General features: G+C 43.9%; 2 protein-coding genes across 4 annotated transcripts; both read left to right on the forward strand.

Moving 5' to 3' along the window:
• Positions 1-398: 398 nt before the first annotated feature.
• Positions 399-7,542, forward strand: LOC116677322 (protein PRRC1). Of its 3 annotated transcripts, XR_004328965.1 has the most exons (11): positions 399-501; positions 1,896-2,031; positions 2,517-2,909; positions 3,497-3,642; positions 3,769-3,871; positions 3,952-4,112; positions 4,985-5,088; positions 5,650-5,752; positions 6,039-6,943; positions 7,245-7,247; positions 7,321-7,332. XR_004328965.1 is itself a non-coding variant. In XM_032507884.1 (9 exons), exons 2-9 carry the CDS (start codon positions 1,935-1,937, stop codon positions 6,246-6,248), a joined length of 1,317 nt encoding a protein of 438 aa, XP_032363775.1. In that variant the 5' UTR covers positions 420-501; positions 1,896-1,934; the 3' UTR covers positions 6,249-7,542. The 3 variants fall into 3 exon arrangements, 2 of the variants coding, with proteins under 2 accessions (XP_032363775.1, XP_032363776.1); XM_032507884.1 differs by having other exon boundaries at positions 420-501; positions 6,039-7,542; XM_032507885.1 differs by lacking the exons at positions 399-501; positions 1,896-2,031 and adding an exon at positions 2,228-2,259 and having other exon boundaries at positions 6,039-7,542.
• Positions 7,543-10,958: 3,416 nt separating this feature from the next.
• On the forward strand, positions 10,959-26,573 carry LOC116677321 (lamin-B1). The gene is made up of 11 exons (XM_032507883.1): positions 10,959-11,493; positions 17,856-18,012; positions 18,294-18,419; positions 18,917-19,087; positions 20,656-20,781; positions 22,610-22,830; positions 23,285-23,513; positions 23,614-23,718; positions 24,321-24,440; positions 24,849-24,953; positions 25,631-26,573. Exons 1-11 carry the CDS (start codon positions 11,138-11,140, stop codon positions 25,670-25,672), a joined length of 1,758 nt encoding a protein of 585 aa, XP_032363774.1. The 5' UTR covers positions 10,959-11,137; the 3' UTR covers positions 25,673-26,573.
• Positions 26,574-27,503: the final 930 nt, after the last annotated feature.

Below are 27,503 nucleotides of genomic sequence, written 5' to 3' on the forward strand. Positions count from 1 at the left end.
AGAATAAATCTCCATGGTAACTGGGCTGGGTTTAATTCAATCTGGTTTCGTGCAACCGAGTCCAAGCTAAATTCATCCAGGATAACTTGGATATCCCGGCTTAATCCCTTATCCTGGTTTCGTGCAACAGGCCCCCGGTCTCTTCCCATCCTGAATATGACCCACCCTAATCTGATTCCTGTCCTCCCACCGCCTCCAAATACATAAACATAAACATCATACACTGTCATAGTATGACTCTACAGATTTCCATACAACAACAACAACAGATCACATACAAAAAACTAAACAAAGAGTAAAACTGATCAGGGTTTTCAGGCGGTGTGTGGACCCGATCATGTTTATCAACCACACAGCCCGTGGCCTTCATGCGCGCGTCCGCCACGGTGTCCGGGCGCTCCCGGTAGTGGGAGGAGTCACGCTCGAGCAGACGTGGCAACACGTGACGCCATCAAAGAGGGTCGCTGGTTCATGGGAGCGGTACGCTAGTCCAGCTAGCAGGTGAGGTGAGTAGTCGAGCTGCTTGTCCTGGGACTTCGTACATGAGGTTTACTGACTCTAGTAGCTGGAGAATTAGAAGACGGACATGGCACTGTACGGACCGTGTTGTCCGCTCGAGCCGAGCGGGGTCGGAGCCTACACGGTTAACGGGACGGCTGAGCACCGTGGAGCTAACGCTGAGTTACTTCAGACCGCAGGCTGAATGATAAAGAGGTTCTAACGTCGCTTATAGAAACTAACGTTAAATTAGTTCTCTTCTCTCCATTAGACAGCCCCCCCGCTGCGTTTACACGGGGGGGGGGGCATTAACCCGGTACAGCCTTCACCGGGCAAAACGGGCTGGAGCTGGGGAGTCTGGGGAAGTCCGTTCCATTGTAACCAGTGACGGTAGTGGGCCCATAGACCGGTAATATTAATGAATTAATCAATATATATATATATACATATATACAGTCTATGAGTGGGCCAAATAGAAGTGACATGGAAGATGATGGAAGGACAGTACTTCCTTCTCACTAGGGCTGTGCTCGAATAAAGAAAGTCTGGTCGACTATCAGTTGACAGATCGGAACATTTGAGTTTCTCCAAAGAATCCTGCAAACCCTGTGTTGTCCTCCCGGGTCTAAAACCAGACATAAATGTGACTTTTTTGTCCCTTTTTCAGACCACCACTACTTTTACACTACTTTTTGAAATCCATGGTAAATAACCCTCATTTATATAGAATTATATCTAATATTTGAGTTTATATTTAATTATAAATTATTTTGACTAATAATTCAGAGGAATCAGAGGAATGAAAGTGATCAATGTATTTGCATAGAGCATTGGAAGGAATCCAATCCATTTTTTGTGGTAATTTGTTTAAAAGAAACCCATATTTCAGATATAGAAATTTTTTAAAGGGTCAAATTTGTCCCGAAGACAACAGGAGGGTTAATCCTTGTGTTTACCACAGATGTGCTCATACGTTTCTTGGAAATAAGTCATTCAGCATGGAGAAGCATAAAAAATGACTATTGGACTGAAGGAAATTTAGTCGACTAAACAAAGACGAGAAGGTAGCCCTAGTGTGTGTGCTCTCTGTTCATTTGTGAGCTTCTGGATAAGGAATATAATATTTTTCTCCAATTTATAATCTGTAGCTCACTGTATGGAACTAATTGCAATCAAGGTAACATGATAGCAGGGATTACATATAAACACATTTATGCTGAATGAGTCATATCAACACATTTAATCTAAATGAGTCCTTGTTTGCCATCTGTGTTCAATACCTAATATCTGTTCACTCGGTCAAATAGAATGGGGCATCCTCAGTGTTTGGATGCAGACGTTAGGATTGATTGGCTTAACAGGATGAACACATGCTGATCAGTCACATCTTCCTACAGCTATATTCTGGGCTGAAGTGAAGGTTTAAGGTCAAGAAGATGATGGAAGAGAGTGGAATCGAGACTACGCCTCCTGCCAGCCCTACACCTCCTCTGACTGTGGCTGCCACAGTCAGCGCCCCGCCGATCACCATAGGTAAGACATGATCTGTCATAGCCCGCCGATCACCATAGGTAAGACATGATCTGTCATAGCACGCCAATCACCATGGGTAAGACATGATCTGTCATAGCACGCCAATCACCATAGGTAAGACATGATCTGTCATAGCACGCCAATCACCATAGGTAAGACATGATCTGTCATAGCCCGCCAATCACCATAGGTAAGACATGATCTGTCATAGCCCGCCGATCACCATAGGTAAGACATGATCTGTCATAGCACGCCAATCACCATAGGTAAGACATGATCTGTCATAGCCCGCCAATCACCATAGGTAAGACATGATCTGTCATAGCCCGCCAATCACCATAGGTAAGACATGATCTGTCATAGCCCGCCGATTATCATAGGTAAGACATGATCTGTCATTTGTGCAGCTGGTTGAAGCTAACAGTCTGCATAAGTTACGCGCTCAATGAAGCCAAAGCATAAGATGTAATATTCTTGTGTTTCAGGTCTGTCCAGCCCTCTGTCCCTCCCTGGCACCAGCTCCATCGGTTCACCCGCAGTCTCCACCGCTTTCTCCCCTGTTCCCTCCATCCCTGCTTTCAGCAGCCCTCTGGCCACACACCCCTCCCTGTCCTCCCCGTTCCCCCCTCCCTCCACGCTCGCCTCCCCGTTCAGCAGCGGCTCTCCGTTTCCGCCTCCCACCTCAGGCTCTTTTCCCCCTCTGGCCTCTCCCATGGGGCCACCTCCCCTTTCAGCTCCCGGCATGTCGGCCCCTCCCACAGGCCCGCCCGTATCCAGCTTCTCCATGAGTGCAGGATATGACATCACACGGGGTCATGCCGGTCGTACTCCGCAGACACCTCTGATGCCGACGTTCTCCAGTCCTGCCGCCGTGCCAGGTAAGAGCCACGCTGGTCTTCTCCTGTACACACACACGGGCAGATTCCCAGGTGTGTGTATTTCTCAGTATGGCTCTGTTCATAAGAATGTGTCAACCGCAGACTTTCTACTCACTCTTCTGAAGGGTCTGTTGTGTTTCTTTTAATCCTCCTTGTCTACTGTGTGGAGGAGGGGGTGGTGTATGATCACCGAAGGCTTGAATCATGTGGACGCTCCGACAGTGTTGTTGTCATTCATTAGAATTCCTCATGGGGGAGACAAAAACTACGTACTATAGCTTTAACATTAACCTTGTATAAGAACAAGGAGAGATGCATTGCACTGGGTTGTAGCACAATGGCTTTGTTTCGCCTGTAATCAACAAATAATCAAGATTCAAAAACTTTTTTTTCTGATATGTTGCCATGTTATTCAATGCAAGTGTAGTACAAAAAATCAAAATATACAGTTATACAATATATATAATGAGGTTGAGATAGATCTATAAATCAACCTCATCTTTATTCATCATGCAATTAATTGATTTATTGACTGTCACGCCAAGCTTTGTCACGTGGCTTTAAAAATGGTCAATGATACTTTCCAGGTGTGGGACCAAACCCCATGGTTCAGCAGCCAGCCATGACAGGAGGATTAGATGCTGGATCTCCCATCACTTTCCCAGAGGAGCAGGACGATCCCAGAGGACCTGGACACACCAACGCTGGTGGAGGCATCTGGGGCTTTTTTAAGGTAACACCGCTCTAATCAAATGAGCCTTGACGACATTTTAACACCCTTTCCTGATCATGCTTTAGCAGTCGAGCCCTGCCCAGTGATCTGACCTCCATGTCGTTTGTTATGTGTGCGTGTCTTCAGGGAGTAGCAGGTAACACTGTAGTAAAGACAGTCCTGGACAGAACCAAGCACTCTGTGGAGTCCATGATCACCACTCTGGATCCTGGCATGGCTCCATACATCAGTAAGTGGCCCCGCTGCCTGTCACTACATCAGCCCATCCTGATAGCAGCTGTCCTCCATTAATGTTCTTCTGCTCTCCAGAGTCTGGCGGGGACATTGACATCGTGGTGACTTCAGATGAGATGAACGTGGAGGCTGTCAGAGACGCCTTCCAGGAGGTTTTCGGGATGGCCATGGTCACTGGAGAACCCGGTCAGTCCAACATCGCCCCGCAGCCGGTGGGCTACGCAGCCGGAGTCAAGGTCAGTCCACTGCTGTTTCTCCAAACGGTTCTGTGTCAAAGTAGTCTCTCATAGCCAGACCTGCTGAGCAATCACGGAATTAACAGCAGACTATGGTGCAGGTGGATTATTTTCTGAAATATACTGACTTCATTCTTGTAATAACCAATTATAACTTTATTTTTCACAAAATATCATGACTCTACCAAACCTCAGAGAACACAGATATATTTTAAATGTGTGAATATTTTGAAATATTACTGTCCAGGGGTTTATTAATACATTAAAATGAATTAATGATTGTTGAGGTGTATAATTGTCTTATGCACATTTAAGGAGGTTACTCCCCCGACAAAAGATGCAAAAGAGGAGGGAAGTGTAAATGATGCCAAAGCCACATGTGTGCTGACTCAGTTATAATTCAAAAATATCGATCTACAGGAGAATACCAAGATGAAAGCAATACAGAATGCCTGAAAGCATTACTGCAAAATATTCCATTATGTCTTTACAATTGTATTGTATTCTGTTTCCCTTTTACATGAAGATTTTCCAGCATAAATAGATTCCGAAAAAGTTAGAAATACAGTAGGTGCATACAAATTCATCAGTGGGTGGGTATCCAAACATCCGCGTATACCTTTATAATGATAAGACATTTCTTTAGACTGTTGTGAGTCACTTTTAATCTCGCTCTGACTCATTTGTTTTAGGCATGAGGTCAGGTACTACATTTTGTTCACTTAACCCCTCAGCCTGGATGGATCCTTCAAGATACACAACACATGAAACCAAAGGAAGCATGCAGAAAATCAGTCTTTAGTCCACTTCCCAGCAGCAGGGAAGGGTCTTCCAGTCATTGTGTCTGTGTGTGTCTGTGTGTGTGTGTGTAGGGGGCTCAGGAACGCATTGACAGCCTGCGTCGAGCCGGTGTGATCCACGAGAAGCAGCCAGTGGTCTCTCTGGAAAACTTCATCGCTGAGCTGTTCCCCGACAAGTAAGGGAAGACCTCTGACACACACACACACACACACACACACACTGACAAACCCAAACGGTTTTTAGTTAAACTATTTGCAGGCCTTTTTTTTATACACAAACACACACACACACACACCTTTACATCTTACACACTCAGTGATGGGAAGATTATGGAACCCAGTTCAGTAGCGCGCAGAGTAGTATTTGTATCTTATTCTATTTAGCCCGTTTTATTTTCTACCTCTGTCACTGTTTGATTGTTTTATGAAGACTCTTAAATTGAACGCTGTTGTGCCAGTCTGTCTCGGTGGAGACACTTTGTTTCTCTCACTACGCCTCTAGAGTTGGTACTCTCTCTGAAGCTAAACTCTCTCACACACACACACACACACACACACACACACACACACACACACACACACACACATGCCGGCCCTGCTATTCTGTTCCAGAGATTGACGCACACACCATGGCACAGTATAAACGTCAGGCTGCTTGAATAGCTACGGAGAAAACTCATTGTGGAGCCCAGGTGTGAGGTGTGGAGGTCATGTCAGAATCCCTGTGTTGTCTCCAGGTGGTTTGACATCGGCTGTCTGATCCTGGAGGACCCCGGTCACAGCATCCACATTGAGGTCTTCACGCAGGCAACCCCTGTGGCCCTAGATCACGTCCAACAGGTACGCATCAGCAACTGTCAACTGCATGCCGGTTTATTACAATATTACAACACCCTATAGATATATGGTACATGGAAAAACTGAGATTTCTTGACAAAATGTCGCACCCGGTGGAAAATAGGTGTTAGCGGTACTACGTCTGTAGCCACTGCACTTTTCAACCTCAGTAGTTTGTCATAGACGGGGACAAATACCAGCTTCAGCCTTAGAAACTTTATTCATCATCACGCCAGACAGAAAGCTCCAGCCACTCATCAAGCTGTGTGTATAACCTCCCCCCGTGCAGGCTCAGTCGCTGACCCCCCCGGACTACAGCCTGCGCTGGTCCGGGCTGATCGTCTCAGTGGGCGAGGTGCTGGAGCGCAGCCTGCCAAACGTCAGCCGGACAGACTGGCACCAGGCCATGACGGGCATGGCCCGGCGCCAGATGATCCAGAGCGCCGCCAAAGCCCTGGCTGGTATCTACAAACAGCAGCTCCCCCCCAGGACTGTGTGAGGTCTAATGCTTCCACTTCCTGTCCCAGACTGGGAGGAGGCGGAGACACGTCGGAGGAAAAAGTGGCTGATGGGACAGCAAGCTTCCCTCGTATCTCCCGTCCACCCGCCAGCCGTCTGTCCTCGCGGGGTGAAGCCAAATGCACATTTCTTTAAAACAGATGTTTACTGACACCCCAAGATATCAGCAGGCTTTAACTGAGGGCCCCCCCCATACCTAATCTATGTCAGGGGATAGGGAACATATTTAACATCAGCATACAACCTCCCCAGTGGATTACTTACATTAAGACAATTAGTTTTTTTAGGTTGTCTAATATTTTTAAATTTTAATTTAAAATAATGCAAATGAGGCATTATTTTATTAAAGTGTATTTCCAGAACAGAAATGTGAACATTAATAATATGAAGCCTGGTTCAAAGTTCTAGTTTTATTTTGTCGACATTCAAGTCAGTTTTCTACTGAGGGAATTAGGTTTAATTTGGATATTTTTTTGTCAGCCGCCACAAAAAGAAAATCCCTTTCCCCCATGTCTTTCTGAATAAATTGTGTGAATGAGGCTGTGAATGATATCTAAACTACGCCCTGTGTAAAAGGTCTACCGACATTTAACTAACAGATATCAGCCAGCGTAAAACTTCCCCAAATCATCACTGACATCATCTTTGTATTACAAGTTTTCTGAAATGTTTAAAGTGCCCATATTCTGCTCATTTTCATGTTCATAATTGTATGTTGAGGTTGTTCCAGAATAGGTTTCCATGGTTTCATTTTCAAAAACACCTTTTTTGTTGTTGTACTGCACATTGCTGCAGATCCTGTTTCCACCCTGTGTGTTTAGGTCTCTGTTTTAGCTCCAGAGTGGAACATCTCGCTAGTTTTAGCTCCAGAGTGAGACATCTCGCTAGTTTTATCTCCGGAGTGAGACATCTCGCTAGTTTTAGCTCCTGTATCACTGTATCTCACTCAGAACACCATGAATGGTATTTTTCTAAGTGTGTATGCGTGTGGAAGCACCAGAGACACAAAATAACCCCCCACATTTTTTTCTCAATATGGGCACTTTAAATAGGCAAATGAGCCATTATCTAACACTAACTTTTGGTGAATTTAGAGAAGACGACAGACATAAATAGGCAACGTGTTGTCAAAAAATGTTTTCTTTCCAGATGTGATTATGGAAGCAAAATGGCCCAAAACACCCCAAATTTAAAAAATGTTTTTGCGTGTAGCGTCTCCCCTTAACTACTATGGGATCATCTCATTGTCCTCCATAAAAGATTATTACACATGATGTATATTAATATCAACAACCTTAACACATATTGTGCCAATAATGAGTTTTCTTGTTTGGGTTTTTTATGAATGCTTGTGGTTATTGTGCAGACTATTACACGACCTGTGTCCCAGTGGCATTCTGTTAGAGGTCCTCAGAGTTTCCTCAAACCTTACTGATTTTACATACATGTAAAATACAGAGAGACAAAGCCACGCTCTGACCCAGCTACACTAAGTAAGGGGTGTCAAACATACGGCCCGGGGGCCAGAACCGGCCCTCCAAAGGGTCCAATCAGGCCCACTTAATGACTTGTCTCTTGAAAATTGCAGAGAAGTAATTCAGTCCAACTCCAGATTTACCGCTTTAATCCCATAGAATATCTGAGTGTTTTCTCAGAATATCCCCCCTCCCTCCCTCCCGGGACCACAACATGATTTTCCCCCTACAATGGCCTTAGAAGCCGATGATAAAGTTTCTGATCCGTCTGAAGAGTTTTACTACTACATTAACTATAATGCGTTTGACCCCCCTGGACTAAACAATGTCTAATGTGGAGCTGGGTGAGGTCTGGGGTACTAGGGACTGAGTGGACCTGTGAAGTCCACCACTGCATACTGTAACACCGTTAATTCCACCACAGTTTGGAGGCTGCTATTAGTAGTCAACAACCGGACGTGCTCTTCATTAAGTAAACCCTTAAAACCTTAAGTAGCTGGGAAACCTTTTATCTAAGCGTCTTCATTTCAGGGAATATTTGAGTTTTCTGAGCTGCTCAAGCCATCGATCCTCCGTCCGCTTTGCTCTTCTTTTTTACCTTCTTTGTTTGACAATTTTTTGGAACTGTAAATAACTTTTTTTTTTTTTAAACTGTTCCTCAAACACGGCTGAATGAGCTTTCCTTTACTCACCCTCGCTATTAACGGTATTCCTAAACTCAATTGAATTCAAACTACTTCATTTATCTTTAAGGGCAAAATTCAATTGCCCTCTAGAGATGAATAAATGTATTGCTTGTAGGAAATTAATAATAATTTGCTGTGCGGTAATAGATTAACCAAATGAATTTGTTATGTACTGTATTTTATGAAATAAAGTTATTAGCAGTAGATTTTGACACAGGGCCTTAAGATGAGGTAACAGCTGAGAGCCTTTATAGTGTCAGCTGATCTGCTGGAGTGCGACATATTCCCTGAGTTTGAGATCAAGTTACCGGGTTTTTGAATGACCATAAATTGCAGTGAGCGTGGGGCCTTAGAGGGGCCCCTATGAAGCAAATGTGCAATAATGGTTTATTTATTAGTTATTAGTCATTGCATAGGCAATAATCAAAACTGGCCAGTGCCGACCAAATATCTTAAAATAAATTCTTTACATATTTAAAGACATTTGCACCATACATTGATGCAGGAAAAATCACCAGAATACAGAAAATGAAGCAAGAAAATTTCTCAAGATCTCAATTTTCAAATCAAATTATTGCTTCAATCACTGACATTTACCATCAACACTGATTGGTAATCCACGTAAAAGGTGGCGATGCACTAAACCCACTTAGAACCCGTATGTAGTGTGCAACTGGGACACAGCTGAAAATGTCTGATGGGCCAAGTGATGTCATGTTTTAGATATGTATTCGTTTGGAAAATCACATATTGAAATTCTTTGATTTTTGCTTGTTTTACTGCAACATCTTTGCATATTGTTGTGCTGTATGTATTTAAACCCACGAGTACGGTAACCTGCGATGGGATAAGAAGGAACTTAATTTATTTTCTGCTTCTTCAGGCAGTTGGGACACTGTTGGAAACAGAAGTTCGTCATACAGCACGCTACGCACCGTTTGGGAGGTTGTAGTGGAGCGATCCCACTGCACCGTCATGTGTCCCCCACATGTGCCTTTAAAACAAATTAATAAATCCCTTTTTCATGCAGGTCTGTATCGATGCTACATGTTTTTCCTACATTAACTTGACATTTAAGTTATCTGTTAAGTTATCATGAGGGAGAGAACCCCCCCCCCCCCCAATAGACAGGGATGGATGCATAGACAGGCCAGGCAGGCAGACATATGGACAAACGTGCTGCTGTCCACATCAGAGATCTGTTTCTGTGACCGGATGGAGGAAGTTACAAATGCTACTGACAGTAATCATACAAATATTACGTCATATTAATGTAAAGTGGGACCATTTCACATCTGGAATCACCCTCACTGTTGTGACACATGTTTTGTATCTCATGTCTGTCCCATAAATAAAAATTTGTTCATTTGTAGGTTAATTAATGTTCTGCTTGGCATAAGAAAGGCTTGTTTGCAACAATAATTACATATCGTCTAAAGCCCTCTAGATAAAAATAAGTTTGGCTCATATGAGACGAACTGTCGCTTATTTATTTAATGTAGCTCCTCTTAAAAACACTGGGGCCTTTATTTGTAGAGGACAACAGAAGACATGAAAGGGGAGGGAGAGAGGGAACAACATGCAGCAAAGGGCCAAAGGTCGGAGTCGAACCTGCGGCCGCTGCGTCGAGGACTAAACCTCCATATACAACCTAGTGTCACGCCAGAGTGTAACACACCCAGTGGTCCGTTGGGTTTGGCGTGGCAGTGGATATGGACGCCTGCTCTAGAGGCACCGTGAGAGAGAAAGCCATATGAGACATGCAATAATACATTCATAGAGCATGTGCATAATCCAAACATGTCCGTCCATGGATGGGATTCTTCTTTTCTAGTGGTGCCCTCAGTGAAAGGAGTTGGACTCTCCTGCTGTCAACTCTGGGACAAGACAACGTGTCAAAGGATGTCTTTGTAAGGACAACCTGACATGAACCAGGACAACCTTACCAGAGGATGTCTTTGTCATGACATCACAGTGGCTTGAAAACGTTTACCCCCCCCCATGCTAAAGTTGATTGAAAATTGATCTTAATGCCTTAATTCAAAACAATTAGGAATATCCAACATTTTTAGGACACCAATTTTCTTTGTGAATGAATAATGTAAATAAATAAATGTTGTTCCTTAAAATACAGGGGCATAAGTATACACCCCCCCCCCCCCCCATGTTAAAATACAGGGGGCAAAAGTATGATACAGGAATGATACAATGAAATGAAGTACTACAGGGAGAAATGATACAATGAAATACTACAGAGAGGAATGATACAATGAATTCAAGTGCTACAGGGAGAAAAATGACACAATGAAATGATTTCAGGCTCGGCGGTTTGAAGAAAATTCAGGCAGCGCTTGTTATTTACACCGGGACGCTCGGGGTCAGGTCTACGATAGAATGCACTTAGCAAAATTAGACTCCGCCTCCGCGGTACAGTCACGGCATGGGTCGGTCACCGTTACGAGTGAACCCATGTTCAAAGAACGCACTGCGTCCAGCTACGCCATTGGCTAGTAATAAACAACGTAAGATATTCAATGAGCCGCCATATTGGAAGCCAACCCCTCTTTCATTCGGGTAAGAAAAGACACTTGGAGGGTAGTTTTCGGGAGTGCTTATTGTTGATGTTGTTGAGAGTTTAACTATAAATCGTTAAACCGGCACAACTCGTATCTTGTTTCGGTTTGGTTGGGGTAATTTAGTCTTCTACCATGGCTACCGCGGCTGCGACTCCGACTGGTCAGAGAAGCACGTGCGGCGGCGGCACTCCGCTGAGCCCGACCAGGATCAGCAGGCTCCAGGAGAAGCAGCAGCTCCGGGACCTCAACGACCGCCTGGCCGTTTACATTGACAAAGTCCGTAGTCTGGAGGCTGAAAACAGCGTCCTCCACCTCCAAATTAACGAGAGGGAAGACACCCGGAGCCGGGAGGTCAGCGGACTGAAAGCCCTGTACGAGACCGAGCTAGCCGACGCCAGAAAGTGTCTGGACGAGTCGTCCAAGGAGCGGGCCTGGCTGCAGATCGAGCTGGGCAAGACCACGTCCGAGCATGAGCAGCTTCTACAGAAGTAAGTGCCTCACACACTCGAATCATGTTAAACGGTCCAATACGGACAGGGACCCCGGCCCGGGAGCTAAATGCTATTTGCTATAAGCCGACTTTGATTTTCGAGCCACTTTTGCAACATTACGCACGCGACGTTGGGACGCTGCTCTGGTCCGGGGAGCGCGGCGCTCAAACCCGGCTTAGAGAAGAAAGAGGATTTAACTGGCTCTTAGTCCGTCAGTCGCCACTCTTAGATGTGATTTAAGGCTACTTACAATCTTTGAGTTGAACTGGTAGAACTAATGAGCAGTATTTGGAAATGATTGACAGTGGGCTTTACGTCACCCGCCCACCATTGTCTGCTACTGAAAGAGAATAAATGTCAAACCGGCTTTAGAAAATGCCTCTTTTACCATGCTTAATGCTAAATTTTAGAAAAGAGATAAAGACTACAAATATTAAATACTTTATAGAAATCAATTAATAAGCCATGATAATGTTGTAGGTCTAGCTGTGGTTTAATTAGACAGAGACCAGTGGCAGTTTTTATTGTTTGAGGAAAACGTTTTTCGGTTTTTCTCTGATTGAAGTGGTACACAGACCGTGTTGAGGAAATGTGCATCAGACATGTATGACATTATTTTAATACCTCGGTTGTATTTTGTAGTCATTTGTATTGGCTACACAGCCCCCTTGTATTGATAGACAGGAAACATAAGTGTGTTGTGTGTATTCCCCTTCATCCCACAGGATTTGACAGCTGCAGCAGTTACTCACAGCTGTTGACCAAAAGTGCATGCCTGGACAATGGTGGGGGTGTCCCCTGTACTGGTTCAACTGTGTATTCAGAATTAAAGTCAACAGTCCTGCCTAATAAACACCAAGCGTTAGAAATCTCACTCCCTCACAGCTGTGTGTGATTCCATGTCCCCTTGGTTCTGTGTGAAACCGAATGAGCTGAAAACAACTTTGATTCCACCAGCGTGTGAAGTTCCACAGTCGGCTGTTACTAATCTAATGGAGCATTAGCTCTCTGTGAAAAGAGTACTGCATCCCAGCTGCACGTGGAGTCTGTGGAGTCAGGTGTGGAGCTGTTGCGTGTCCTTGAACAACAGAGGAAGTTGTGTGTGTGTGTGTGTGTGTGTGTGTGTGTGTGTGTGTGTGTGTGTGTGTGTGTGTGTGTGTGTGTGTGTGTGTGTGTGTGTGTGTGTGCGCTACACACTGTGACAGCTGAACACAGCTGTCAGGGACAGCCTGTTTGAGTCTGGCCAGTTGACATTACCCATCAGTTCATTTAGTCTTTATTTAACACGTGTCTTGTGTCAGGATTGTGCATCATTTACTTTCCAGACTGTTGCGGCTGTTAGCAGGCCGGATGGATGGATGGATGGATAGATAGATAATACTTTATTCATCCCACAGTGGGGATCTTCCCTTATTACAGCTGCAGTGGTTTCCTACAGTAAAAACAAACAAGCAAACTCACAGACCATGAGCAGAAGGTATAGAATGAATGTGAAGGGCGTTAACTAAAAGGTATTGTAAAGTGCGGTTGCCATAGTACAAAAACAATATTGCAGTGTAAGTGACGTTAAAATTAAATAGAATTTGTATTTAAATAATATAGCAAAAGTAAGTAACCATAATATAAATTATATCGAGCTGTGACCATAAATAATAAGAGGTGTTGTCCATGATGGATGCTTGGCTAACATCCTCTTCTCCCCCACTTCCTCTATGGGATCCAGGACAGAGCTCGCTCTCCTGATCAGTCTATAGAGTCTACTCCTGTCCCGGTCCGAGCTGCCCCCCCTCCAGCAGACCACAGCATAAAGGATGGCAGAGGCCACCACAGATTCATAAAAACTCCTGAGGAGAGTTCTGCACACTCCAAAGGACCTGAGTCTCCTCAGCAGATGGAGGACTCTGGCCCTTCTTGTAGAGTGCTTGGGTGTTATCAGTCCAGTTCAGTTTATTGTTCAGGTGAACACCCAGGAACCTGTAGCTCTCCACTACCTCAATGTCCAATCCCTGGAGGCTCACCGGTGAGAAACGGGATGTTTTCCTCCTGAAATCAACGATTATCTCCTCCGTCTTGCTGGTGTTGAGCTGAAGCTGGTTGAGCTCACACCAGCTGACAAAGTCCCTGATACCCGACCTGGTCCAGGTCGTTCCCCTCAGAAACACAACCAACAACGGCTGTGTCATCGGAGAACTTCTGGATGTGGCAGTGGGTGGTGTTGTGTGTGAAGTCCGAGGTATAGAGGGTGAAAAGGAAGGGGGAGAGCACCGTACCTGAGGGGCACCTGTGCTGCAGTGCACCACGTCACCACTCTGAGCAGGGAAGGCTGGATGGTGTTGAAAGCACTGGAGAAGTCGAAAAACATGACTCTCACAGTGCTTTGCTGTCCTCCAGGTGGAGCAGCGATCTGTGCAGCATGTAGATCACTGTGTTGTCCACCCCAAACCCAGGCTGGTAAGCAAACTGCAGGGGGTCCAGCTGTGTGGTTCTCTCCATGGTCTTCATCTGGTGAGAAGTCCAGGGCAACAGGCCTGAAGTGGTTTGGCTCCCTGGGGCGCAGCGACTTTGGTACCGGGACTACACAGGAGGTCTTCCAGAGTGCTGGGACTTTCTCCGGGCTCAGGCTCAGGTTGAATAAGTGCCTGAACACACCACAGAACTGGTAGAGAAAGAAAAAGAGGGTTTGGGGGGTGTGAAGAAGGTGAGGAGGCAGAGTCAAATCTGATAAACAGATTTGGCTCATCTGCCCAGTTCTGGTCTCTGCTAGCTTGGTTTCTCCCCCCACCTCTGCCGTGGCTTGAGATGTCCTGCAGCCCTCTCCAGATGTCCCTGGCGTTGTTCTGTTCCAGACTCTTTTCTAATTTCCTCCCGTAGATTACTTCCCCCCTCCTGATCCTGAGCCGGAGTTCCTTCTGGACTCTGTGCAGCTCCTCTCTGTCCCCCTAAGGGTCCAAAATTATGTCAAATTGCAAAACATCAGACCCAAACCCTGCCAAATATGCGCAGCTCAGTCTTCCACAAACCTAGGGAAATGCTGCTCTGTTTATCCAGTTTCAATCATTTATTCCTCCACACCAAAAAACTAACAAACTAGAACAGCAGTTACCAAATGTAAAATGACCTTGTGATTCATATGAGTGCGGTCAACAGAAAGTGTTCGCTCCAAAGCCCAAAACCAGATTAACAGGTGGAGCAAACGGATATACTGTTATCACTTCCACCCAAACCCAGTGAACACAGCCACCACCTCCAGTATCCATGCAGTGAATAATTTAAATGAGACCATAAACTTACAGGAGAAACATGTGGCTCATGTGACCCACTGGCTCAGATCTGGAGTTGGTCCCCTGCTGTAATTGGATGGGTTAAATGCAACATGTGTGACATATATTGGTGATGTGATGTGTCTCTGGAATAGGCCCAGCATGCTGTTGGTCTGCAGCAGTGAGAGCCCGTTGGGTCAGTTGTTTTGCCTCCCAGCTAAGGTTTCTCAGTAAAAGGTGAAAAAGCAGACATACCATTGTACATTCCACTCATAGTTTGTCTGCCTAAGCTGCAGCCCCCCCGCTCATTGTAACCACGCATGAGGGAAAAGCTGGCCTCTGTCCCGGCAGAGCTCCTCCAACATACCATTTAACTGGGAAACCCATTGAAACACTTCTACTGGTGACTAGGGGTGAGGAAAATAATCAATTCATCAATGCATCGCGATTCTTTTTAGAATGTTTAAATGCTCGATTCTGATAAGTTAATGATTATTAAAAGTTTTAAAAAAAGTTTAAAGTTGATTGAAGTTTTTGATTTAGAAGTTGCTGTCTCCAGACATGAAGACTGAAAGAGGATGGGACAATGGACAACAGCTTAGAGTTTAGGCAAGAATGCAGGGGAGGAAAAAACTATTTATATACATATACGCACATGATCTAATAAGACATACAGAAAATAATTAGCTGAAACACATAAGCTGTTGATCTACTTTAATCACATGACATGTGACCACCTCATGTTTCATGTTCTTTAACCATGACTGAGCCTCTGACGTGGAAGATCACTGAGAGAGAAGGCTTAAGCATGGGAAGACTACACAATGAAAACCTCAGTACACAAAACATTTAAGTGTGTGTGTGACAAATACGGCATATATGAAAATCTAAAAAACTCAGATGTATATTCTTTTTAAATCACGCTTGGAAATGTACATAAAAAATGGTTGCATTGATAATGTGTTTAGAATCAAAGGGGGGTGTCCAGAGATCCCCCCCCCCCCCTCTCTAATGACTTGGTTAACCCAGGATCAGAGCTGGAAAACAGATGGCCAACTGAGATATCTGGTGTGGCTTTTATTTATAAATCAAAGCACTTATTTTAAAGCCTAATCTAAACCTGAAACATTGACAAATAATGCAAAAGCACATAATGTATTTGCAGTGCGAACATGACATAAATGAACTTGTTTTCTGTTCTGAGCTGTTGTGGTCACCAGAGGACGTTTCTTCCTGGAGGTTGTCAATCTTCATTGATTGAGCAAAATATTAGTAACAACTCAACTTTAACCCTCTAAGCCTTCGAGTCTAAGACATTTTCCCGATATTTGTGTTGCCTGGTCTCCGTGTTTTTAATGCTTGTAGAACCTCAACCTGTAATTCACAATCAAGTTCTAGACATAGTATATTAAAGTTATAGGCTTATTGTTTCAGGACAAGCTGGGCTATCGGGATAGCTATGCTGCAGGGATGTCACATGAACCCTAACCCTGTCTGACTATATGACTGTTAATACAAAATAAAAACGGAAATTTAATGTTTCAGAAGGACCCACGCCATCTGAGGGTTCCCCCCCCCCCCCCTTAATACTTCAAGTAATTAAATAAGTTAAATTTAGAAACATTTTAAGAATTTTTTTTTTTAAATTAGTCAAGAACAAAAAAATGATGAATTTTCCCACAAGTTCACTATGTTACTATGACCAACTGTGCAACAGTGTGGTATGGGAGCTGTTCTGTGGCAGAGCGCAAGGCACTGCAGCGGGTGGAGAAAACCGCCCAGCGCATCACCGGGACTCCACTGCCCGCCATCGAGCACATCCAGAGGAAACGCTGTCTGCATCGAGCTCGCAGCATCCTGAAGGACTCCTCTCACCCAGCCCACAGACTGTTTTCTCTCCTGCCCTCCGGCAGGCGGTTCAGGGTCCTCCGGACCAGGACCAGCAGACTAAAGAACAGTTTTTCCCCCAGAGCTGTCTCTTTATTGAACTCCGTTCCTCATTGATCCCACTCCTCTCATATACTGATAGACTCTCCTCTCTCTCCTCACACCTGCCTCCATTTTGCTATCTGCAACATTATAATGTTCACCTGCACTGCTGACTGTTACTATAGTAACGACTGTTTACATCGGCATCTTTTTGCACTACTTACATTTCAATTTGCACCGCTGACTGTTTATTTACAGTACCAATTGTTTACATTTACATCTGCACTACCGTACTTTAACTGTAATATGCAATTACTTTCCACCGCACTTTAATTCGGATAGTTTCTGCCCAAACTTTACTTTATCTGTACCACCTTTAAATCATTGTTATACTGCTCATTTTAGCCTAACTTATTATAGCTATCTGTAAAAATTCTGTCTATAATAATAATAGCTGCCTGTGTATATATATATATATATATATATATATATATATATATATATATATATATATATATATATATATATATATATTTGTACATACTCACCTGTAAAATCTGTAAACCTTTAGTATGTTATGCTATTTGCACATATCTGTAAAAATTTGCAATTATAGTAATATCCACCAAATTCCTAGCTGTAAATCTTGCTCACAATACTTGTTATCTATATTTTATATTCATAGGACAAACCCATCTGTAAAACTCTGTTTATAATAGTATTCTTTTCTATATTTATTCATTACATATCCATGTCTTGCACTTACGGAACCATTGTATATATCCTGCACTTACTGCTATTGCACTTCTGGTTAGACCCAAACTGCATTTCGTTGCCTTGTACCTGTACATGTGTAATGACAATAAAGTTGAATCTAATCTAATGTTATCAGGTATAAAGTTACTTAGCTTGTTTGGTAGCTTGTTGAATAGTTAGCTAATGTTAGCTTGCAAGTTCTGAGAGTGTGTGACTGACACATTAACTTGTTAAACTTCTAGGAGGCTCAGTTCTTCATCTGTATTAGAGAAAAGAATCCCTCCTTGTGATGTTTAAAGTGAATAAAACAGCTTTGACAGCCTGCGGACTGGACATAGTAGTAGCGTGTTAGATGAGCTTTACGCCCATGTGTTGTCCCCCTGCACTCACCGTGCCTTGGCATTCTCCTTCCAGCTACAACAAGAAGGACTCTGAGGCCGCCGGCGCCCAGGCCAGGCTGAAGGACTTGGAGGCTCAGCTGAACTCTAAAGAGGCTCTGCTGGCTACAGCGCTGTCTGAGAACGATGGCCTGGGGGCCACGCTGGCCGACCTGCGAGAACAGCTGCAGGAGGTAATGCCCTGCTGCAACATCAGCATGATCGGCCTCAAACTAGTTCCCCTTCCTTTGACCATTGAATGGAGGGATGCAGAGAGATCTGATTTGTAAATATAATGTGCTTTCATTTCTGAATCTTTTACTTCTAAAGATGTTATTTCTGATTGTCTCTCATGTTCTTTGTGGTGTGGCTGCTTTTCTTTTGAGAGCTGTTCTAGACTCTTAACTTGATAACCCTTTTCCATTTATCAGGGCTTTTTTTCCCCGAAGCACTACCTGTTCTTGTGCGTTTTCAGATGGATACAGGTCTCACTCAGGCCAAGAAGCAACTTGGAGACGAGATGCTGCTGCGCGTTGATTTGGAAAACCGCTGCCAGAGCATGACAGAGGAGATGGCCTTCCGCAAGAGCATGCTAGAGGAGGTCAGAATCTTTCCATTTTATCAGATTTCTATCAAATAAAGCCAACAGAACACAAAATGAGCAGAATAAAGAATATACATCTGACAGAATAGAGAAGCAAAAGACAAGTAAAGTTTAAAAAAATAAATAGTTGAAATGCCTGCCAGTGTATAGTTTAATTTCCTTTTAAAGCGCAGTAATTTCCACAAAGCTGGTGTGGGGGTGGGTGGGTTTTAACAATGAAGCTGAGCAGGGAAGGAAAACAGATTTACTGACAGTAAGAGAAATGTAGTTTTAAGTGATTTGGCTTCTTTCAGACTAGTCTAAAATCAATCAGCAGAGCACGATGAGCTCAAGTTTCAGCAGGGCTGCATGATAATCGTCCTAATGTTTTGTATTAAATGTGTGAATCCTTTTCTTTCCGTTTGATTTGTTAACTGTGGAACCTAACCAGCGTGACTTGAGTGAATCAGGACAGGATCCGAGTGTGTGAATGCTGCCTGTGTGCTGTGCTACAGGAAGTAAAGGAGGCGCGGCAGCGGTACGAGTCCCGGCTGGTGGAGGTGGACTCTGGGCGGAAGGAGGAGTACGAATATAAACTGACCCAGGCCCTGACTGACATGAGGGCTCAGAACGAAGAGCAGATCAAGATGTACAAGGACAACATGGAGAGCACTTACGTGGCCAAAGTATGTCGGCACATGCACAGTCTTGGTATTCTCCATTCACATAATCATAATAATCCTTTCCATGAGAACGAGCTGACTGAAATTAACGTCTTCTGTCTGTACCTGCTGTGACGGCGAGGATTCTGTCTTTCTCTCTCACTCAGAATTTCTCACTAGCCTTGAGACACACATGCATGAAGTGTCACAATAGATTTTATCAGACAACAGCCAACCAATCAGATGAGTCATTTCTGTGGCCATGATATAATGTGTGACTGTAAGAGTGCAAAACTACATATGTACAAAGTATGTGTATGGTCAAACAATACAGCCATTAGTGGTACATTACATGTCCTTTAGCTGGTGCTTTAATCCAAAGCAACCTCCAAGTAATTGAGAGGGATTGGTGACACTTTAATGCCTGCCTTGCTCTCTGAGGCTATGGATGGATGTTAAAGGCAACAAAAGCCTCGCTGCACGGGACGCTAATTAACGTAACACGGTGGATTAAACACGTTTCTAATGCTGACCGCTGAACAGTGGGACTGTACTTCACTGGAGAGGGTTCCAACAGCGGGACGTCCTGCAGCTGCTGCAACACAGATGGACCACTGGTGCGTTCGCCTCCCCGGCCTCGTGGTGCATTCAAAGTTATTGTAAAATGCCCTTTTCCCATCTGGGGGGTGTCATAGTTGTTTAACAGCAAATTACTGGTGAAATGAGTTATTGTTTCGAGTTATTACAGTTTTAATAAATTTTATTTTGACCATATGGCCTTTGCCGTAAAAAAGCCAAATATTCTCTCTCTCTCTCTCTCTCTCTCTCTATCTATCTATCTATCTATCTATCTATCTATCTATCTATCTAACGGCCAAAAGTGTGGAGTCACTTACGTATTTCATGTTGTTCCACAGCAGACAGGAAACCATTTCTTGATGGAGCTGGCTTTGTGGGTGGGGTTGCTGCCATGTTGAAACAGGAAAGGGCCAAACAAGCTGTTGCTACAAAGTTGGACAAACTGTTGTCTGAATTATTATATGCTGGAGCATTACGATACACAATTGTATGTTGACATGGGTATCAACTCAACTTAAAATAGTATTCATACAGGACAGATTTTTTTAGACTACTGCCGACTGGGGTGGCAATTTTTAATTTTCCAACAGCTGTGTTTACGTGGTTTGCACATTAACACAAGTGCAGATTTTATCTAAGCACCTAAATATTTTGATGCATTAAGATCCATTAATACTTGTACTTATCATTGTATCCTACTCTGAATTGGAATCCAATAGTTGCTTAGAGATTCACACCCCTAACTGACACTATGATAAATTATAAAAGGTGAATGCCAAAATACACTGAAGCCTTCTGCAGACGTTGACGGAGCAGTTTAAATCATCCTCCTACACAATCTGCAACTAAGCAACAATCTAGTTTACCATCAAGTGAAGCTGTAAGTTACATACCAAACAAGACATTACCAAAGCTTCCTGCATGTCAGGAAGTGACTGTCACTGCTCAGTTCCTCTTTGTGTGATGAAGAGAAAAAGGTGTTGATGTTGCTGTGTTGTTGTGTTTGCCTCCAGCTGGACGACCTGCGGCGGCTGGCTGAGATGAACGGAGCATCGGCCAACATGAGCCGAGAGGAGCTGAGAGAGTCCAGCCTGAGGATGGAGAGCCTCAGCGCCCAGCTGGCAGCCATGCAGAAGGAGGTTGGCATTCTGGTTACATTCACCTTTTTTGTTCTTGATAGAATTAGAATTGGTTTCCTAAAACATTCAACACAATCTGAAGCCAACCACACTTGTCTCAGTGCTGAATCTAATATTCTACCTTTACCAACACCTGTAAAGATAAAAATACCTTATCAGATTAGTCCTGTTGGGAGAGTTTCCAGATACTTTTAGCTTTGCTTTTTCTCCAGTAAAACACGAAATTCAGTTTAAAGCAGGCTGAAAATCACATTTATGCAGTTGAACCAAGTTTGTTTCAAGTGCAGCTGATATTTCAGTGTGTTTATTCCGTTTATCCCAGTCTCCTCACAATCAGAGACTCACGCAGGTTAAACTGGCCTTCCTATCTATAAATATATAAATACATTTTTAGAGCAGACAAAGACTCTAAACCGTCTCTGTGAAAACTACCTCATCTGGTTTTCAAGTATATCTGAAATATGTCGAGTACCAATCTTTCAACAAAGATCAGGGACTCGGTGTGTTGGCAACATGTCGATCCATCCTGCGGTGTGCTGTGGACAGCTAGCGTCAGTTGCCGCCATGAACTTCTCTAAATTTTAGTTTATCATCTATTATTGTTGCTAGAGCACATAATATAGTGCAGAAGTGTCAAACTCAATTTCTCTAAGGGCCACACTGGAAAATGAGAATCAACTCGAGGGGCTGGACATGTAGAGTTTATAGACATGCTCTTATTTTATGGAAAAAGTCAAATAGGTTTGAAAGTATTTATGCATGTCTCATAAAGCCCTGAGAAAGTAATGGAAAAAGTTCCCTAGCCATCATGAAATTTAGTTTGAAAAACAATTAATATATTTTTAAAAGCTGCGACCACACAGCCGCTTCACAGCCTGAATATGAAAACTCTGCTTCTGGGGGACCGAGTAGACCAGTCTGGCTCAGCCAGCTTTGGGTGTTGCAGAGTTACAGGGTGAAAATCCGTTCCCTGCAGCCAGCTCAGTCTGCGTGGGCTTTTGAAAACCGTACACCGCTTTATCAGCATTGTTATCCCCGTTAAAACTTGAATGCGTTACTAAGGGGGTGCACGGTCACGGAAGGCTTGTATCATGTGGACGCGGCGACAGAGACTAGGCACTGTAGCTTTAACCCCCCCAATAATGGAGTGAACTATGACGGTTATACTGTGCAATTAATCCGCGGATCACATGCGTGCCAAACAGTAGGGGCAATCCGTTACATCACTGCTAGATAGACTATTCAACATCATTGACAATATTGTAAATCAATAGAAAATGTATTTCAAAATAGCAAACCTTCCAGTTCATGTTTTGTATTGGATTCAGTGGGACATTTAAAACTTTTTCTAAAATACCTTAATATTCTTGTGCTGCGTTACAAAGAAACTAATAGACCCTAAGGGACTCACACATATGCTGTTCAATGACAACCAATGAACTGTAACCATATACACTTTAAAGCATAACTAATTACAAAATGATCAAATCAATACAATTTGAAGCCGAATTAAATGCCTAGTGTACTTTTTCTATTTAAATATTTTTTTTCTTATAATTGTCTGCTCATATTCCCTTTCTTAAAGAAAATATTATTTGATATGTTTTTACTGTATTCCAAATTATTATGCAAATTGGAATATAAATAAACATAGATCATAAATAAAATAAATAATAAACAAAATATTTAGTTTTTGAATCAAACTCATGCATGGTATTGTGTCTCTGGATCTCTGAAATATTTATCTCTTATTGAAGCTTTTTAGATGACGTATGATAAGTGTTTTTGCATCATGCCCCCCCCCCCCCCCTCCTCTGTCTGTATGCAGACTCGCGGTTGGCGTGACCGTATCGTGGAGCTGGAGGACGCCTTGGCTCAGGAGAAGGACCGGAGCCGCAAGCTGCTGGCAGACAAAGAGCGCGAGGTCCGCGAGGTGCAGGCCAGGATGCAGCAGCAGCTCAACGACTACGAACAGCTGCTGGATGTCAAGCTGGCGCTGGACATGGAGATCAACGCCTACCGCAAGCTCCTGGAGGGAGAGGAGGAGAGGTGAGGACAGAAGGTTCACCGGTGCTGATGCTCATGGTTTCCAACCCAGCCGCCGGTCTTCTAGCACTCGAGATTGGGGTTGGGGATCGTGTGGGGTTTTTCTGATACAGTGTTAAAGTGATATTTTCATAACGGTGCTGCTGCCTGAACCCAAAAAAAGCAGGCCAAAAAAACTTAATTTTTTATTGTAAGGCCAATCATCTTGGGTTACCAGTTTCAAATGAACACACTGTCTGGGTGGCCTGGGTGGTCAGCAGAAGACCTGTAGGACGTCCCTCTCCAGGGAAATCCAGTTACACTTTTTACCCCCCGCCCGCCTTAACACACACACTCCAAGGAAAGTGAATGGCAGTCCTGGTCTTGACTCTGTCTCTGTACACTCTGGTCTTGGTAGTAACTTGGTTTAGGTGGTCTGGACTACAAGCCTGACCTCACTGTGCTGCCTCCCCCCCAGACTGAAGCTGTCTCCCAGTCCTTCCTCCCGTGTGACGGTGTCTCGAGCCTCCTCCAGCAGCCGCAGCGTGCACACCACTCAGGGGAAGAGGAAGCGCGTGGATGTGGAGGAACAGGAAGCCAGCAGCTCGGTGTCGATCGCTCACTCTGCCTCGGCCACAGGACCGATCTGCATCAACGAGATCGACACGGACGGAAAGTTCATCTGCCTCCACAACACCGGAGAGGAGGTGAGCTCCTGGCTTCTTACATGTTGGCTGCTCTTAGTTCCTTCATGTGGCGATCTGGTATGAACGTTGTATCTGATTTCTGTATTGTCATGATTGACAGGACCAGGCGATGGTCGGTTATGAGATGGTTAAGACAATTGGAAATGCTGCAGCTACCTACAAGTTCACACCCAAATATGTCCTGAAGGCTGGCCAGAAGGTCACGGTAGGTGTTTCTTTAGTTGGATTCTATTCATTACTGTTGAACCTGCTGTCTAGAAACACGTCATTAAGGGTTTTAAGGAAGAAGAGAAGAGTCTTTGGATACAACATGTATGTTAGGTTCGTGCTCCTGACCAGAGACCTGGAACCGGTCCCCGGGCTGATGCAGTGGGCAGGAGGTTTAAGGAAGAGGACAAATGTGTGGCAGTGCTGAGAAATGGCAACAAAGGAACCTTTAATTACAGCTGAGTCAGCAGTAGTACAGAAACACAATGTCATCAGACCAGTTGGCATCTAAACCAGCTAGCGCTGTTTAATAAGAAGATCTGAGCATGCCTTCCTTTGTTTTCATACAGATTATCTATCAGAAAAGCCATAGGCATGACCGGGGGAGACTGTCTTCAGTGTCCCAGAAAGACAGTCAACCATTACCCCTGTTGTAAAGCCTCTTCGCTGGTACTTTTTATGGGAACCTTGTGGTATTGCCAGTGAAGCACTTAGTATCTTATGTCTGTGAACGGGGCTTTAGCCTGAGTTCCTGTGTAGCAGCAGAGCCGCTGAGCTGAGTTGTTGGACCGGGTCCTGAGAGTGACGCTTGTGTTGCAGGTTTGGGCGTCTGATGCTGGTGTGGGCTCCAAACCTCCCACAGACCTGCTGTGGAAGAACCAGTCGTCCTGGGGGTCAGGGCTGGATGTGCATGTGGTGCTGATCAACCCTCAGGGAGAGGTGAGAACACACACATAAACACACTCTAATTGTAATCACAAGCATGATTTTGGCTTCCCACTATCAAATTTGATATTTTAAGTGAATCATTTTGTTCATGGAAGGCTCTGTTTGTGTTATTTGTTTTTGAAAACCCATCTACCGCTAAATCCCTAAACCACTGTCTGACCATGAGCCTGTCAGAGATGTAAAGTTATAAATAGCCTATTGGCTAATTATAACTGCCTAACAATCTCTCTCTCTCTCTCTCTCTCTCTCTCTCTCTCTCTCTCTCTCTCTCTCTCTCTCTCTCTCTCTCAATCTCTCTCTCTCTCTCTCTCTCTCTCTCTCAGACTCACACATGCTCTGTTGTACTCTCACAAATTCTCTCTCTCTCGTGATCTTGATACTTTGTGTGTGTGTTTTCAGGAGGTGGCAAAGAGAACCACAGCGTACAACACGGCCCTGGAAGAGCAGGATGAGGAAGACGATAACGGAGTGGAGGCCAGTGAGGAAGCCCACTTCCACCTGCAGGTGAGACTAAACGCCACGCAGCGCCTCACGTGTGTGGGTGGGTGGGTGTGGTGTTGGGTTCAGAGAGGAGGCAGAAGTCCCACAGTTTTCAGATTAAGACGTGACATATTGAGGGGGTATTCTGATTTAAGAGGCATTCTTTAAACATGTATACAGCAAATGTAGAATCAGCAGCTGAACCAGGGTTTTTACTGCAGTTTGTCACAGTTTACAGCCTCTCGCCTGTTCATGGCTCACGGTCAGCTCTGTGCGTTGCTATGGTTACTGTGTACAAACCAAGCCGCCGACAGTTTGCAGGGCTGCAGTAGAGATGCACGGCTGAAAGAAAAGCTGGAGAAACGCATGAACTTTTAAACATGATCAGAGACGTGGATATCAATAACAGGTTATAGATATGAGGTGAGCTTCTCTAGAAGCTGGGTGAAGGAATGAGAGAGAGAGAGACGCAGTGTTCACACGCTCCATCATGTCCTCCACCGCTGGAACGGAGACATTACTCCCTTTCATCAGCCATGGAAATGGCTGAGACGGAACATTGTCTTCTTGGAATAACAATAACGGGAATATTATGGGCATGGCAGCGTAGTCGCTGTTCTAGACTTTGGGTTGTGTGTTTTGAATGCTACTCTGTGTGTGTGTGTGTGTGTGTGTGTGTGTGTGTGTGTGTGTGTGTGCAGGAGGACCCTCGCACGGCGAAGAGAGGCTGCTCCATCATGTGATCCCTCTGCACCAACCAGCCGCTCCGCTGCCAACTGTAATACTACAACTATTTTTCTATCTTTTGTAGTGTATTTCCATACAAAGAAGGGTTTACTTTCTCATAAAAATGCAACGCTGGGCAGATATATTTTCATCTGAAGTTAAACCACGTGGTGCTGAAACAGTTTTTATTTTGTAGATCAGAAACCTTTTTATTTTCTAAAAACATGCAACAAGTAGCTAAACTCCAGACCGACTGTGTCTTTTAAGAAATTGAGTGATGTGCTATGTTATTTTAAAATATTTTCCTTTTATATTTTATAGTGTAATTTTATTAATGCTCTATTTTAAGCTACAACAGAAGCCGCAGGATTAGGTCGGGCTGGTTTAGACCAGTTTTGCTCAAAATCTACTGTATTATTTAAGAAAATAAGAAAATACGCACTGAAAGGACAAGTACACTAAATCCACTCGGCAGCACGAGGAGTTGTGAAGGAGTCTGGACCTGGACGATATGGAACCTCTGTTTAATAGCATTCTTTAGAAAAAGAACTACTGTGATTGTTTGATTGTATTCATAAAGACGTCGGAGGACATTTGAAGTGTGTTAGCAGTTGTTACTTCCCTTAAGCCCCCGTGTGTAAGCTTTGAAACTGGCCCAGCGCCTCCTCGTGGCAGAAGGAAAGATAACCTGGGGACAGAAGATGGACTGAAAGCAGGAGCCGGCCCCAGTCTTCACAGGGGCTCTGATATCAAATCTGGACGTTTCTCTCCGCTGACTTTAAATAAGCTTTTCACCACTAATTGAGAAGTGTTGATTGTATTCTTAACTTTTGATATTTGAAGTACTTTTTGTGTTAGTCTGTTTCTATGCATGCTGTGGCTGAATCATAGTTAAATGATTAAACATGTTCTCTTGTACGTTGTTGTTGTCCCTGTTTCATCATTCTAATGGTTCTATGTAGAAAAGAGGATTAGGAGAAATAGATATTAGAAAAGATTAAAACATACAAACAAGCATGGCAGAAAAAAAAAGCAATATCAATGATTATGTTAAATAACAAGTAAATAGGATTTACTTGGCATCATTAGACGTTACACTCATTTATTACAGTGTTCAAAACAATGACAACAGCAAAGTCCTAACAGGGATCAGCGTCTTTACTTTAGAGAAAGGATTCAACGCTTAGAGAAATGCAGCCCGACGTCTGTGTTGCTTTGCTTAGACTTTATAATAAGCAGACGAGGCGTATTTGCTGGTTGAACATACTTTACTCAACAGCTTTCATCGAACAACGCTGCTGTGCTACCCGCATGGCTACTACTGTTTTTTTCACACCCTGCCTCCGGCTTCCACTACCGTGGCATGCTGGGTAATGGAGTTCTTAACCCAATGTATCCATAACATCACATCTTTCCCCCTTAATAAAACAATCTTTACCTCTATAACTAAATAACATTTACCCCGTAGAAACATAGCCATCTTCAAGTTCTTAACTATACATGTAAACAAATGTTTCAGTTTAAACTTTTTTTTTTTTTTTTTTTTTCCATCTTAAAAGGTCCATGTTGCATTTTGCTCCTCCAAATAAACTAAATAAACTTTAGCAACTTTCAATCAACCGTTTAGGTGGCTGAACATGTCTCTTAGGTCTAGCCTGTACTCCAGCAGCTGGCAATTTCGACAGTTTGGAAGGTGTCTCAACAGCTGGTGGTGCAGACGCTGCTGTGAGACCACTGTCAGTTAGCTCCATAGATTCAGCCGTGTCCCGCTGAACTGTCTCCTGAGCTGTAGTGTCCTTCTCAGTCAGCTGTAGTTGAAGATCCGTGCGGTTCCTCCTCAGAAACACT

The sequence above is a fragment of the Etheostoma spectabile genome, unplaced genomic scaffold (genome assembly GCF_008692095.1).
Source record: "Etheostoma spectabile isolate EspeVRDwgs_2016 unplaced genomic scaffold, UIUC_Espe_1.0 scaffold00004876, whole genome shotgun sequence".
In the NCBI taxonomy this organism is placed as follows: domain Eukaryota; kingdom Metazoa; phylum Chordata; class Actinopteri; order Perciformes; family Percidae; genus Etheostoma; species Etheostoma spectabile.

Bases quoted from the DNA above. Each gene is read 5' to 3' on its own strand.
- LOC116677322 (XM_032507884.1), top strand. From the start codon at position 1,935: ATGATGGAAGAGAGTGGAATCGAGACTACGCCTCCTGCCAGCCCTACA. The intron at 3,872-3,951 runs GTAAGTGGCCCC...TCTGCTCTCCAG, and splicing joins TGGCATGGCTCCATACATCA to AGTCTGGCGGGGACATTGAC. The intron at 5,089-5,649 runs GTAAGGGAAGAC...TGTTGTCTCCAG, and splicing joins GCTGAGCTGTTCCCCGACAA to GTGGTTTGACATCGGCTGTC.
- LOC116677321 (XM_032507883.1), top strand. From the start codon at position 11,138: ATGGCTACCGCGGCTGCGACTCCGACTGGTCAGAGAAGCACGTGCGGC. The intron at 11,494-17,855 runs GTAAGTGCCTCA...TTCTCCTTCCAG, and splicing joins CATGAGCAGCTTCTACAGAA to CTACAACAAGAAGGACTCTG. The intron at 23,719-24,320 runs GTAGGTGTTTCT...CTTGTGTTGCAG, and splicing joins AGGCTGGCCAGAAGGTCACG to GTTTGGGCGTCTGATGCTGG.